Raw genomic sequence first — 9,957 nt, 5'->3', positions numbered from 1 at the left:
ATACCAGCCAATCAGAGACGAGCCACTGAGAGTTAAACGAACCACTTAGAAACGGAGATGAGTTAGCGGACCGACGCGATTGGTCGGCTGTGATATCATTCGCGGGCCCTTGCTCTTCTCGTCGCTGATTGGTGGAAAGGGAGGCGGGCGTAACTGATGACGACGAGGGGGCGGCAGAGGAGTAGAGGGAAGGAGGGGAGGGGGCATCGAGGTTTGAAGAGGGAAGTTTGCAGAGCGCAGTTGTTCCCCATCCAGTGTGGTGCAGTGTTTGCAAATACCTTGAACGAGAGCGAGAGAAGAAGGAAAGGGGGGGATTGACTGGCTGACTGACGCGCGGAGTCTTCTTCTGCTGCTGCTGCTGAGTACAAGTCGTTTGCATCGCGGAGGGATCGCTGCTGTGTCTTTCACTGGGTTTTCTACCTGAGAAAAATATATTTAAGTGCAGCTAAAACAAATTTAAATAATAAAAAAATCACAAGCTCGGGGAAAAATGGATGTTCTACCCATGTGCAGCATCTTTCAAGAACTTCAAATAGTTCACGACACGGGCTATTTCTCAGCCTTACCGTCACTGGAGGAGTACTGGCAGCAGGTGAATATAAGTTAATGTATCCGCTAGCAGCTCTTTTTTTCCACTACTAAGTCTCAATTTGAGCCTGTAAGGCAAAGCGGAACTGAGCAGATTTCATGCTCTTCTTGCTGTAACACATGACACGGCGGACAACTTCAAATGTATTTATATGTACTATGTCCGTGTATGTACGCTGATAACGGTTGTACAAAAACAGGCTCCCGCTGCTTAGACGGATCCCGTTTCATTTTCTGTTTGGTTCTGAAGTTTGTGGCCGGCTGAAGTGGATCAGTGTGTCAGTCTGACAGCTGGAGTCCGAGATGAATGGGGAGAGAGTAACTCGAGCAGAATCGGCGTGCTGCTGCTTCACTGCCACTGCTCTGTTTGGAGCACGGCTTCTGCTTGTTTTTCGGCCGATGCTTTCAGGGCACTGGGGTGCTTCTGTCAGCTGCTGACACATGCTGGCGAATGACAGCGGTTGTGGGAAGGAAGTGCAGTTTGAAATCAGCATGAGAGGATGTCGTTGTCGGTGCTTTTCAAATCACAAGGTTATAAGTCTGTTGTGGGATCTGCGTTATACGTCTATGTGCTTCAGAGCATTTGCTTTCCTTTACGAAGCAGATGTTTGTATCATTCTTGGGATTTGAATGGGCTCCACGGCATAACGATATCAAAATGTCAAGCCTCGGCCAATTACTCCTCCTCGCATGAGTAGACACCAGCACAGCTGGAAAAATGTAGTGTAAAAGCTGCAGAGGCCTAGAGGAGAATATTTATAAAAGCTGCTGTCTCAGAACTCTTCTTCTAATGACCCCCCCCTCCTCCTTTTTTGCTTTTTAACTTTAAGGGCCCTGTAGAAGTTAGCAAATTTAGAGTCAGTGAATCTTTTCACAGCTGGGGCTTGGAGGGGCTGACAGTGAGGGGAAGGACTGATTGCATGACAGCGGTCCTGCATGAGGACAAGCAGCTGAAATGTTGGAGGGGGAAGTTGAGCGGCTTCCTTAAAAGGACTCTATATTTGTTGAGTGAGTCATTGTGGAGTGCTGAAATGACACTGCACGTTTGGCTGCAGGAGAGCTCAGAGCTGAGGCTGCTCAATGAACTCCATGTGGTCGCGTCGTGTTATGATGCCCAATCAGCGGTGGAGGGGGCTGAGCTGAGCAAAGGAGACACATGATTAGTGATGCCGGCATCAGGAAATGCAAATAATGGCGGTTTCTAGAAGCATGTGTCTTTATTTTTTCCCCAAATTGGCCATCAAAAGTTTAAAGTTTTGAAAATCGGGGCTTAACTTTTAAGACGTATATCAGCGTGCGTCATGTGATACAAAGAAGCAGCAAATATTGGTTGTTTTTTCTTTAATTTTCCTTCCATTGCTTAATCAGTGCAGCCTCATTACTGCACATGCAGAAATAGCAGAAATTTGCTGGTTTCCCGCTGTAAGCGTTTAGCAAATATTCCACCAGCCAAAAGCATACTGGGGATGTGCGCATGCATGATTTAAAAGGATTTCCCCTCTCGCAGAAGCATTTTGCTGCTATGAGTGAATGTGCTGTGACTCATCTGTTCTTACTGTGTCTTTTTCTTTTGCATTCATCCAGACATGCTTGGAGCTGGAGCGCTACCTGCAGAGCGAGCCTTACGTCTCCACATCCGACCTCAAGTTCGACAGCCAAGAGGACCTCTGGAGCAAGCTGATCTTGGCCTGCGGGGATAAGGCCAAGGCCGAGTCTGACCCAAAGGCCCACGAGGAGGACAATCAGGACAGCCAAATCTTGGAAACCAACAGTGTGAATTCAGACGCCAGCAGCGAGGCTTCAGACAGTTCTGAGGAGCTCTCGCCCACTCACAGCTTTACCTCCAACCCTCTGGGCTCTGTCTTGGTTGGCTCTGGACCTTTTAGCCCCTCTGTCATTAGCACACCTCCATCCTCTCCCGAGGCCAACTCGGAGGCCAGCGGCGCGATGAGCAGCTGGGTGAGCACGCACGCCGAGTTGCACTTGCCGGTCAAAATCAGGAGCGGCGGCGTGGCAAAGAGCTCGGAAAAGACGGGACTTGCCTGCGGAGACGCATCTCCGGACGGCAGGAGGCGTGTGCACAGGTGCCATTTCAATGGGTGTCGCAAGGTTTACACAAAGAGCTCCCACCTAAAAGCACACCAGCGCACACACACAGGTGAGTCCCGGCTCTATCTGCCCCAGAGTAAAAACAGAAAAGGGGGATACAAGGAAAGACAGTACTTTCTTTAAAAAAATAAAATCTCAGATTTTATTGAGTCGATGCCAGGAGTGCTGTTAATTCAGTCTTCCACCTTAATGGCATCGTCTGCCCATTGTGTCATGTAATTAAAGGTCCACAGTGCATGATGTCCTCAGCTGGAGCGCTGAGTATTAGCTCTGCATGGCTGGATAGCTAAACTGTGACCTAATCTATCTGGAATGTGACTGACTGAGCCAGAGAGAGAGTGAGGAGAGGGGGGGGTTTACAAGGGGGAGGGGTTGTACGTAGGAGATAAAAGGACTTCAAAACAGATTGGGTTTCACCATGGGAAAGGGGAGACTGGCTGAGGAGCCGGGGGGACTGAACTGGGAGGTGCTTTGACTGGTCATTCCAATGTCCCTTGTGTTTGATCAGCAGTGTGAAATTGCACTTGCGGCTTCTTCTTTTTTTCCCCTCCCTCTGTTTTGCATTTTAAATATCCCACACATTCAGCCACACTGCAGCACTGTTGACATTCTTGGCATGTTTCGAGCTGCATGCACGCAGAGCCTGTGAGCCAACAGGTTCAGTGGTATCCCAGGTTTCAGACAGCTTTGTCAGTCTGTCTTCCTGATTGATTTGAATGAACGAAACAAGCATGTCATCACACCAGGAGGAAATGTTAGCGCAGGTTTTAACCAGTCTTCTTGTTTGCTCCCGCAGGTGAGAAACCATACAGGTGTTCTTGGGAGGGCTGCGAGTGGCGTTTTGCACGAAGCGACGAGCTGACCAGACACTTCAGGAAGCACACCGGGGCAAAGCCATTTAAATGCAGTCACTGTGACAGGTAAGCTGGACTGTTTATCTCCGAGCATCGTCACCGGGCTTCTGATAAGACTGCTTTTGTTCTCATGGGATCTGATTTTTAATTTATTATTTTCACTTCCCATGCATCATCCTAGCAGTGATGCTTGTCTTTAGACTGAAAGCACATTCATGTAGCCCAAAAAACTAGTACTCGACTAATGAATAGATCGCTCTGATATATCGGGTAATGCTAACTCAGTATACACATGTTGATATTTTTGGCCAGTTTGTCTAGTAAAAATGTGACATAGCATATTTCAGGCCCAACAGAAGCTTATGAGTCAGATGTCAAGATTGCTTGTCTGCGTTGATGTTTGGACTCTAATTTTTAGAGTCTTTGACACAAAAATCAGGAAAAGCCAGGGTGCAGGAAAAATGAAGCAACTGGCTTCTTCATATTACGAATTTCTCAGTTTAGGTCTGCAGATTGCAACGACTATCTTCATGCCCTACAGCGTGCCTCATCCAGCATCTTACTGACTTTCTCTCTCGCCTCCCCCCAATCTATCCACAGATGTTTCTCCAGGTCTGACCATCTGGCTCTTCACATGAAGAGGCACATCTAGAGCGGGGTGAGCGCCGAGCGACGCCACAAAGTGGGGGGGAAAAAAAGTTTTGAAAAGGGGAGAGGAAGGAAAAAAAAATGTAAACAAACGCCGCCTCCCGACCAGTCTCTTGGTTGAACTGTCCCAGAGCAGGGTGGCGGGAGAGTGTTCCAGCCAAAGCATGCCGTTTTGCACCATACTGAAACCCAGTGCCTCCGGGACCTCTCTTCGGAGAAAGGCGCTCTGAAGGTCGTCTGTTGCAACAAGAGGACAAAATCATGGATGGGCAAGTTTTTTTTTTTGTCGGTTTTTTCTTTTTGTTTTTTTTTTTGGATTGAGAAGGACTTAAAACACACACAGACACACACAAAAAGACAAAACTAAACAAAAAAAACAGAAGAAATAAAAAGAAAAGACAATTAAAGAGTGAATGATTTGTACGTATGGTGCATGATGTTTTGGGGACATCTCCCAGACAGCAGATACACTGGTACTTTACTAAACTGTCTGAGGCAAGCATGTGTGCACTGTGAATGTCTGCGATTGGCTACCGGACCCCCCTCCTCCCCATCTGGAAGAGAGAGGAGAGGAAGAGGAGAATTTTGGGGGGTAGAAGAGATGGGATTGGTGGATGGGCTGGTACCGATGTTGCTGTGGACTGAGCATTCTGGGAGAAGCATTCCGCTTGTGTTTCCCTGGTGGCGGTGTGAGGATGAGGCAGGGAGGAAGCTCCTGCCTGCCTGCCTTGTGTGGTAACCAGACTTGGGTGAGGGAGGGGGGGGCCCTGCTTCTCTGAAGCTAGCGAGGCCTTGGGTTTGACCAGAGCCAGTGACAAAGAGAGAGAGAGAGGTGCTGACATGTCTGGTCTGTGTAACCTAGGGACCAAAACACCCCCCTACACCCCTCCCCTCTCTTGGTCACTGTATGACAGGAGCTTTTTTGGTGTTTTTGGTGCAGCTACTAAATGTGCAATGTGTTATGTAGCCTGGTTTATTATTTTTTTACAAGCTACAAAGCTCATTTGTAGTCCAATTGTATAAGCTGTGTGCTTAGAGGTATAACACAACTATACTATAACTTCAGTATCATAGACAGGTGTTGCATGGTTCTAGGGTTTCTTCATTTCCTGTTTCCACTGTAATCAGGACTCCAGATAGTTTCAATAAAAGTGCAGCTAAACGGCAAACAGTTAAATGTTACAATATTGTACATAAAGCCTTGACGATTTCCTTTTTTTTTTTTTTTTTTAATATATATTTTAACACTTAAATCCATTGCCTTCATTCTGGTTTGTCAGATCACCCCTGCTTGCTAACATTCTCATTCATTCTTTGCCTTGAGGAGTCATTTTGGATTTTTTTGTACTTTCTTTCCAATAATGCACTGTTGACCTTTTAATGGTGCCTTATGCAAGTGACTCGGCCCTCTGGGGTAGCCGTGGTTTTGCTCCCTTTGGGGTGTCACATTTGTTGTCTGGGTGATTTGCGAAAAGCTTAATCAAGGCTCAATTACAAATGAAATTGCACCTACTTTGTGTTTAAACTAGTTTTTTCTGGCAGTTAATTTGTTGTTTAAATGTAAATGTTCACAAAAGTACCTTTTCTGAGTCAACTGCCTTTTTTTTTCCCCGTCTCTTTTTGAGTCGGAGCACCAGTTTAGTCGATGTAAATGCCATTAATTTAAGTTTGAACTTGTACATAGGACAAATGCTGTATGTTTAGAGCACTTAAATTCATTTATTAAAGATGTTAACTACTGTGTAGTATGTACTGAAGTCCATCACACACAGTGCTGCTCCTCTCATTCACCGGTGTCCTTCCCCACCCCACCCCGGTTTGACCACCCCCCTTTCCTTGTCCCTGCATCCCTTCGAGTGGGACTGAAGGGGGGAAAAAAGCTAAAGATTTATTGTAATTAACAGGCTGCAGTCGGACAGGCCTCGCCTTGTACCGCCTCACAGTAATGAATTGCTAAAGGCTTTGTTGGCATGGAATCTGTCACAGACTGCTGACTGTGTAGGTTGGTTATTGACCTGTCTGGAGAGCTTTGTTTTAGCCAAGCTGCAACAGTATTATGAAAACCACAGGAGTGAGCTGGGTGGGGTGAATGGAGGCTCTCAGGATCTGGGAAATTTGGCCACAAAAAAAGCTCATCAAAGTTTCTGCTTGGAGGTGGAGTGAGAAGGACCCTCAACGACAAAGTAGAGCCCAACCCCCCGACTCCCAAACCGCTTGGGCTTCTACCGATTACTGCTTTAGGATAAATCTTTGTGCGGCACTGTCTCTAGGTCAGCGACCCGGCTGCAGGAATCCAATGTCGCAGCAAGTTGCAGAGCGGCATGCTCCGACATATGGATTTCAGATGAGCGGGCACTGGAGATGGGGATGAGTACAAACTTGAAAGTGCTTGCTGCGATAGATTTTGGGAGCGCTGGCAAGGCCCTTGGCAGGCAAAGAGCAGGAACATCCATTCTGCGAAAACAGCAGCCGATACTGTTCCAAGTGATAATTGAGCCTTGATTCAGCCTCATGCTTTTTTTCTTTCCTTCTTGTCTTTGCTCGCATTTCTTTTCTTTTTTTTTCACATCTCCATCATCACTTTCATCTCCACTACCCAAACTACTCTGTCTCACACACACACACAGAGCTCTTTGTTCTCTAAAATCTTTGTATTAAAAAAAAGGAAAAAAAAACTTTTGTAAAATTGTTATGTTTATGCTTTATGAAATTTTTATTTGAAATTGTTTTGCAAAATTGTTATATTTCTGTATGAATGTATTTTTTATTGGAATAAGAAATTCTTATCTGACCTTGGCTCGCCTCCTTTGTCTCATTTGTTGATTCTCCTCCTGAGTTATGCTTTATTACTGTGACCCCCCCCCCCCTTTTTTTTTTTTTTTTTTTTTTTTTGGGGGTTTTTTTTAAAAAATTTTTTTTTTTTTTTTTTGGCTGGAGGAATATATTTTTAACTTGCCCTGCAGCTACAAAGATCACATTAGATCAGAGCTGTGGTTGAAACACTGCATACTTTGTTTCTGAACAACCTCGCCTCTTCCTGACTCGTACATACCTTTGTCTCTTGAATGACCATCTTTGGAGAAGCTGGCTCTCAAACACAGAAACCTTGGTGGCAAACATTCAAATTTTTGCTTGGTTTTTTTGTTTTTTTCTTCCCACCCCCAGAAAAGTTTCAGTAAAATCCCGCTACAGCGGTTTCAAGTCTAAAAACGACTGACTGCTCAGAGCTAGCTAGCTCTCATCAAAGCAGAATAAATAATTTATCTCCGTCTCCTACAGCCCGTGGCATTTAATTAGAGAGCCGCTTTTATACATTTGTTAGATAATTACTCTACTTGACACAGATAATGATACAAAACAGCAGTGTATAAAGCAAAGAGTCTAGTTTAAGCTACAAACTAACAGGAAAATAAGAGTTAGATAAAACAACACCCTTCTTCTCTGCTTCCCGTGCTGATGACCTCGAATGGGCAGGCAACTTATTAGCACCTCTGATTTTCAGTAAAAGCCCTGTGGTTTCTAAATGAAGCTCTGCCTGCAGTTGGTAATTAAGCTCGCTCCAGAGAGCCTCCCGGCTTTGGAGTGGTGAAGAACGTTGTTTTTTTTCCCCCCACTTAAATCCTGGAGTTCCTTGATCTCTCAAAACTGCTGCCCTGCTTGATTTGTCAACTTCACATCTACCAAGCATGCAAAATGCACCATTATTGAGCATTAAAAAAAAGGGGGAAAGCATTCCAAGCCAGTCCGAGCCACTCGCTTGACCCGCTCGTAGAGAAAATCCCAGTTCTGTGTTCTTTAACCTCTGCAGCTGGGAGCCAGGCAGATGTTGAATTCACTTTCCACTGCTGCTGACTCACATCCTCGCTGTACCTCTTGTGAAGTGGGCCATATTGGATAAAGCTTCTCATGACTGTGGCATCGAGACCGCGTATTGCCTTTGATGTGTTCAGAGCTCCACGTGCTTTCCCACATTGATGCTGAAACCCGAAGGATTACTGGAAACAATCCATCACTTTTCAATCTCGTACGTCTTTTAATGTCTCAGCGGACAGTGCAGCCCAAGGCTCGCGTTTCCTGACAACGTGAAGCGCTGGAAATGCGGTTTTGTCATAAGGGCATGTAATAAATGACCAAGCAGTGGTGGAAAGTGACCAACAGCTACAAGCCATCTCTCAGAATGAGACTGGACATTAAAGATATAGTCACAGGGGACATTTTGTCTCCAAGCTAGTAGTTTTATTTTTGAGACTTTTGCAAAATATAAAATAAAATATTGGGGTTGGCTAAACTTTGTTTCAAAAGTTATGCCCTCCACTATGTTTGATTTAGTTAAAACACCCTCTGTTAAACATTTGTCATTGGTTTACTCCAATTTAGACCTTAAAGAGGACCTATTTTATGTCATATTTATTGTTACAATGCTGGATGCTTACATTAAGCATGGCTAAAGTGTTAAATAATGAGGACAGCATATGTGTACGTCACTTCCGTGAGCCTATAGCTGCAGTTTTGGCTCTCTCATTGAGCTGACATCCCTACTATGGTAATCTCAAGCACAAAGCTCTGTCCATGTGAACAGAGGCCCACCCACTCCCTGAGGGGCAACCAATCAGAGGAAATTTGGCTTAAATGGAGGTGGAAGAGAGCTAAAGTATAAGACAAATAAGGATTATTGTGATTATTGTGAGTCATGCAAAGCTACTTTTGTGGAAAAAAAGAATAAATATGTGGAGCTTGATATCAACATAATAGGTCTCCATTTATATTAAGTGGAACTCTTAATGTGCACCACTTTAATGAAAACGTAATTGAGAGGTGTTGCTTTTGCAAGTTCAACATAGTGCAAGTGAAAGTGTTTAACTATTAAATGTCTTCCAAAGAAAGCCTGGAGTAGAACACATATACTAGGCGTGAGGAGAAAAATATGACCCTGCATGCACTTCCAAAAAAGTCTGCCGGCAGCTCTGCCAAAAAAAAATAAAAAATTGTGGTGCCCTCTGAAAAATATCTTTTGACCTTTTTTTTTCATTGTAAGTAAAAGAGTATAAAAAATAAACATTGAAAAACTAGCTTAAGCAAAGTATACAGCCATGTGGAAAAAGGGAAATCCCACCGAGAGCAATGCCTTTTATAGATTTTGTGAAACAAACGCTTGATCCTTGTTGATGTGGTGTACAGATAAAGAAGATATACCACGACACCTGCAAAAATATCCATACATTTAATATCCTCCTGTTGCCACAGAAGCTACTGCTCCTCCCTTCAACAGAAATAACTTCTTGTAGGCGTTTTACATAATTGTTATTCACGAGTTTCTGAGATTGGCTTGCTGAAATGTCTTTATTCCTTGAGTTGTAAGACGTTTGAACGTTTCCCTGTATATACTGCCTGCTTTAACCCCCCCACGACATTTCAGTAGGATTCGAACCTGAGCTTTCAACAGGCTACAACCCTTCATTTGATTTTTCCTAGGTGAATTTCCATTGTTTTTCTTTAGGATCCAAAGGACTCCCGTTATTTTCAGGTACTATTTAAAATGGTGCCTCAGAGTAAAATTCTTTTACACCTGTGGAATATCCTTTAACTCTTGCAACTATTTAGATAATAGCATGGCAACACTGAATACACAAGTATGGCACAGTCCTAGCGAATAACTTGCATGCAATCTGCAGAATCATGCTTTAACAAACCTGCAGTTAGCTTATCTCTTGACCTCAGTTTCCTCTGATGCAAAAAATATCTCTAGTCCAGAATTTGA

The 9,957-nt window shown here is 44.4% G+C and overlaps 1 protein-coding gene across 1 annotated transcript; it reads left to right on the top strand.

Moving 5' to 3' along the window:
- The first annotated feature begins 202 nt into the window (after positions 1–202).
- Positions 203–4,520, top strand: klf6a (Kruppel like factor 6a). Its single transcript, XM_005740549.2, has 4 exons — positions 203–592; positions 2,173–2,746; positions 3,494–3,617; positions 4,152–4,520. The coding sequence occupies exons 1-4, from the start codon at positions 491–493 to the stop codon at positions 4,201–4,203; spliced, it is 852 nt and encodes a 283-aa protein (XP_005740606.1). The 5' UTR covers positions 203–490; the 3' UTR covers positions 4,204–4,520.
- Positions 4,521–9,957: the final 5,437 nt, after the last annotated feature.

The sequence above is a fragment of the Pundamilia nyererei genome, unplaced genomic scaffold (assembly GCF_000239375.1).
Source record: "Pundamilia nyererei isolate P.nyererei 1_Seehausen unplaced genomic scaffold, PunNye1.0 scaffold00101, whole genome shotgun sequence".
NCBI lineage: Eukaryota > Metazoa > Chordata > Actinopteri > Cichliformes > Cichlidae > Pundamilia > Pundamilia nyererei.
This window is presented reverse-complemented; position numbering and strand designations above follow the sequence as displayed.

What these genes read in the sequence shown, in the direction of transcription:
- klf6a (XM_005740549.2), top strand. Translation starts at nt 491, where the DNA reads ATGGATGTTCTACCCATGTGCAGCATCTTTCAAGAACTTCAAATAGTT. An exon ending in TGGAGGAGTACTGGCAGCAG is followed by an intron (nt 593 to 2,172) that starts GTGAATATAAGT and finishes GCATTCATCCAG; the next exon opens with ACATGCTTGGAGCTGGAGCG. An exon ending in AAATGCAGTCACTGTGACAG is followed by an intron (nt 3,618 to 4,151) that starts GTAAGCTGGACT and finishes ATCTATCCACAG; the next exon opens with ATGTTTCTCCAGGTCTGACC.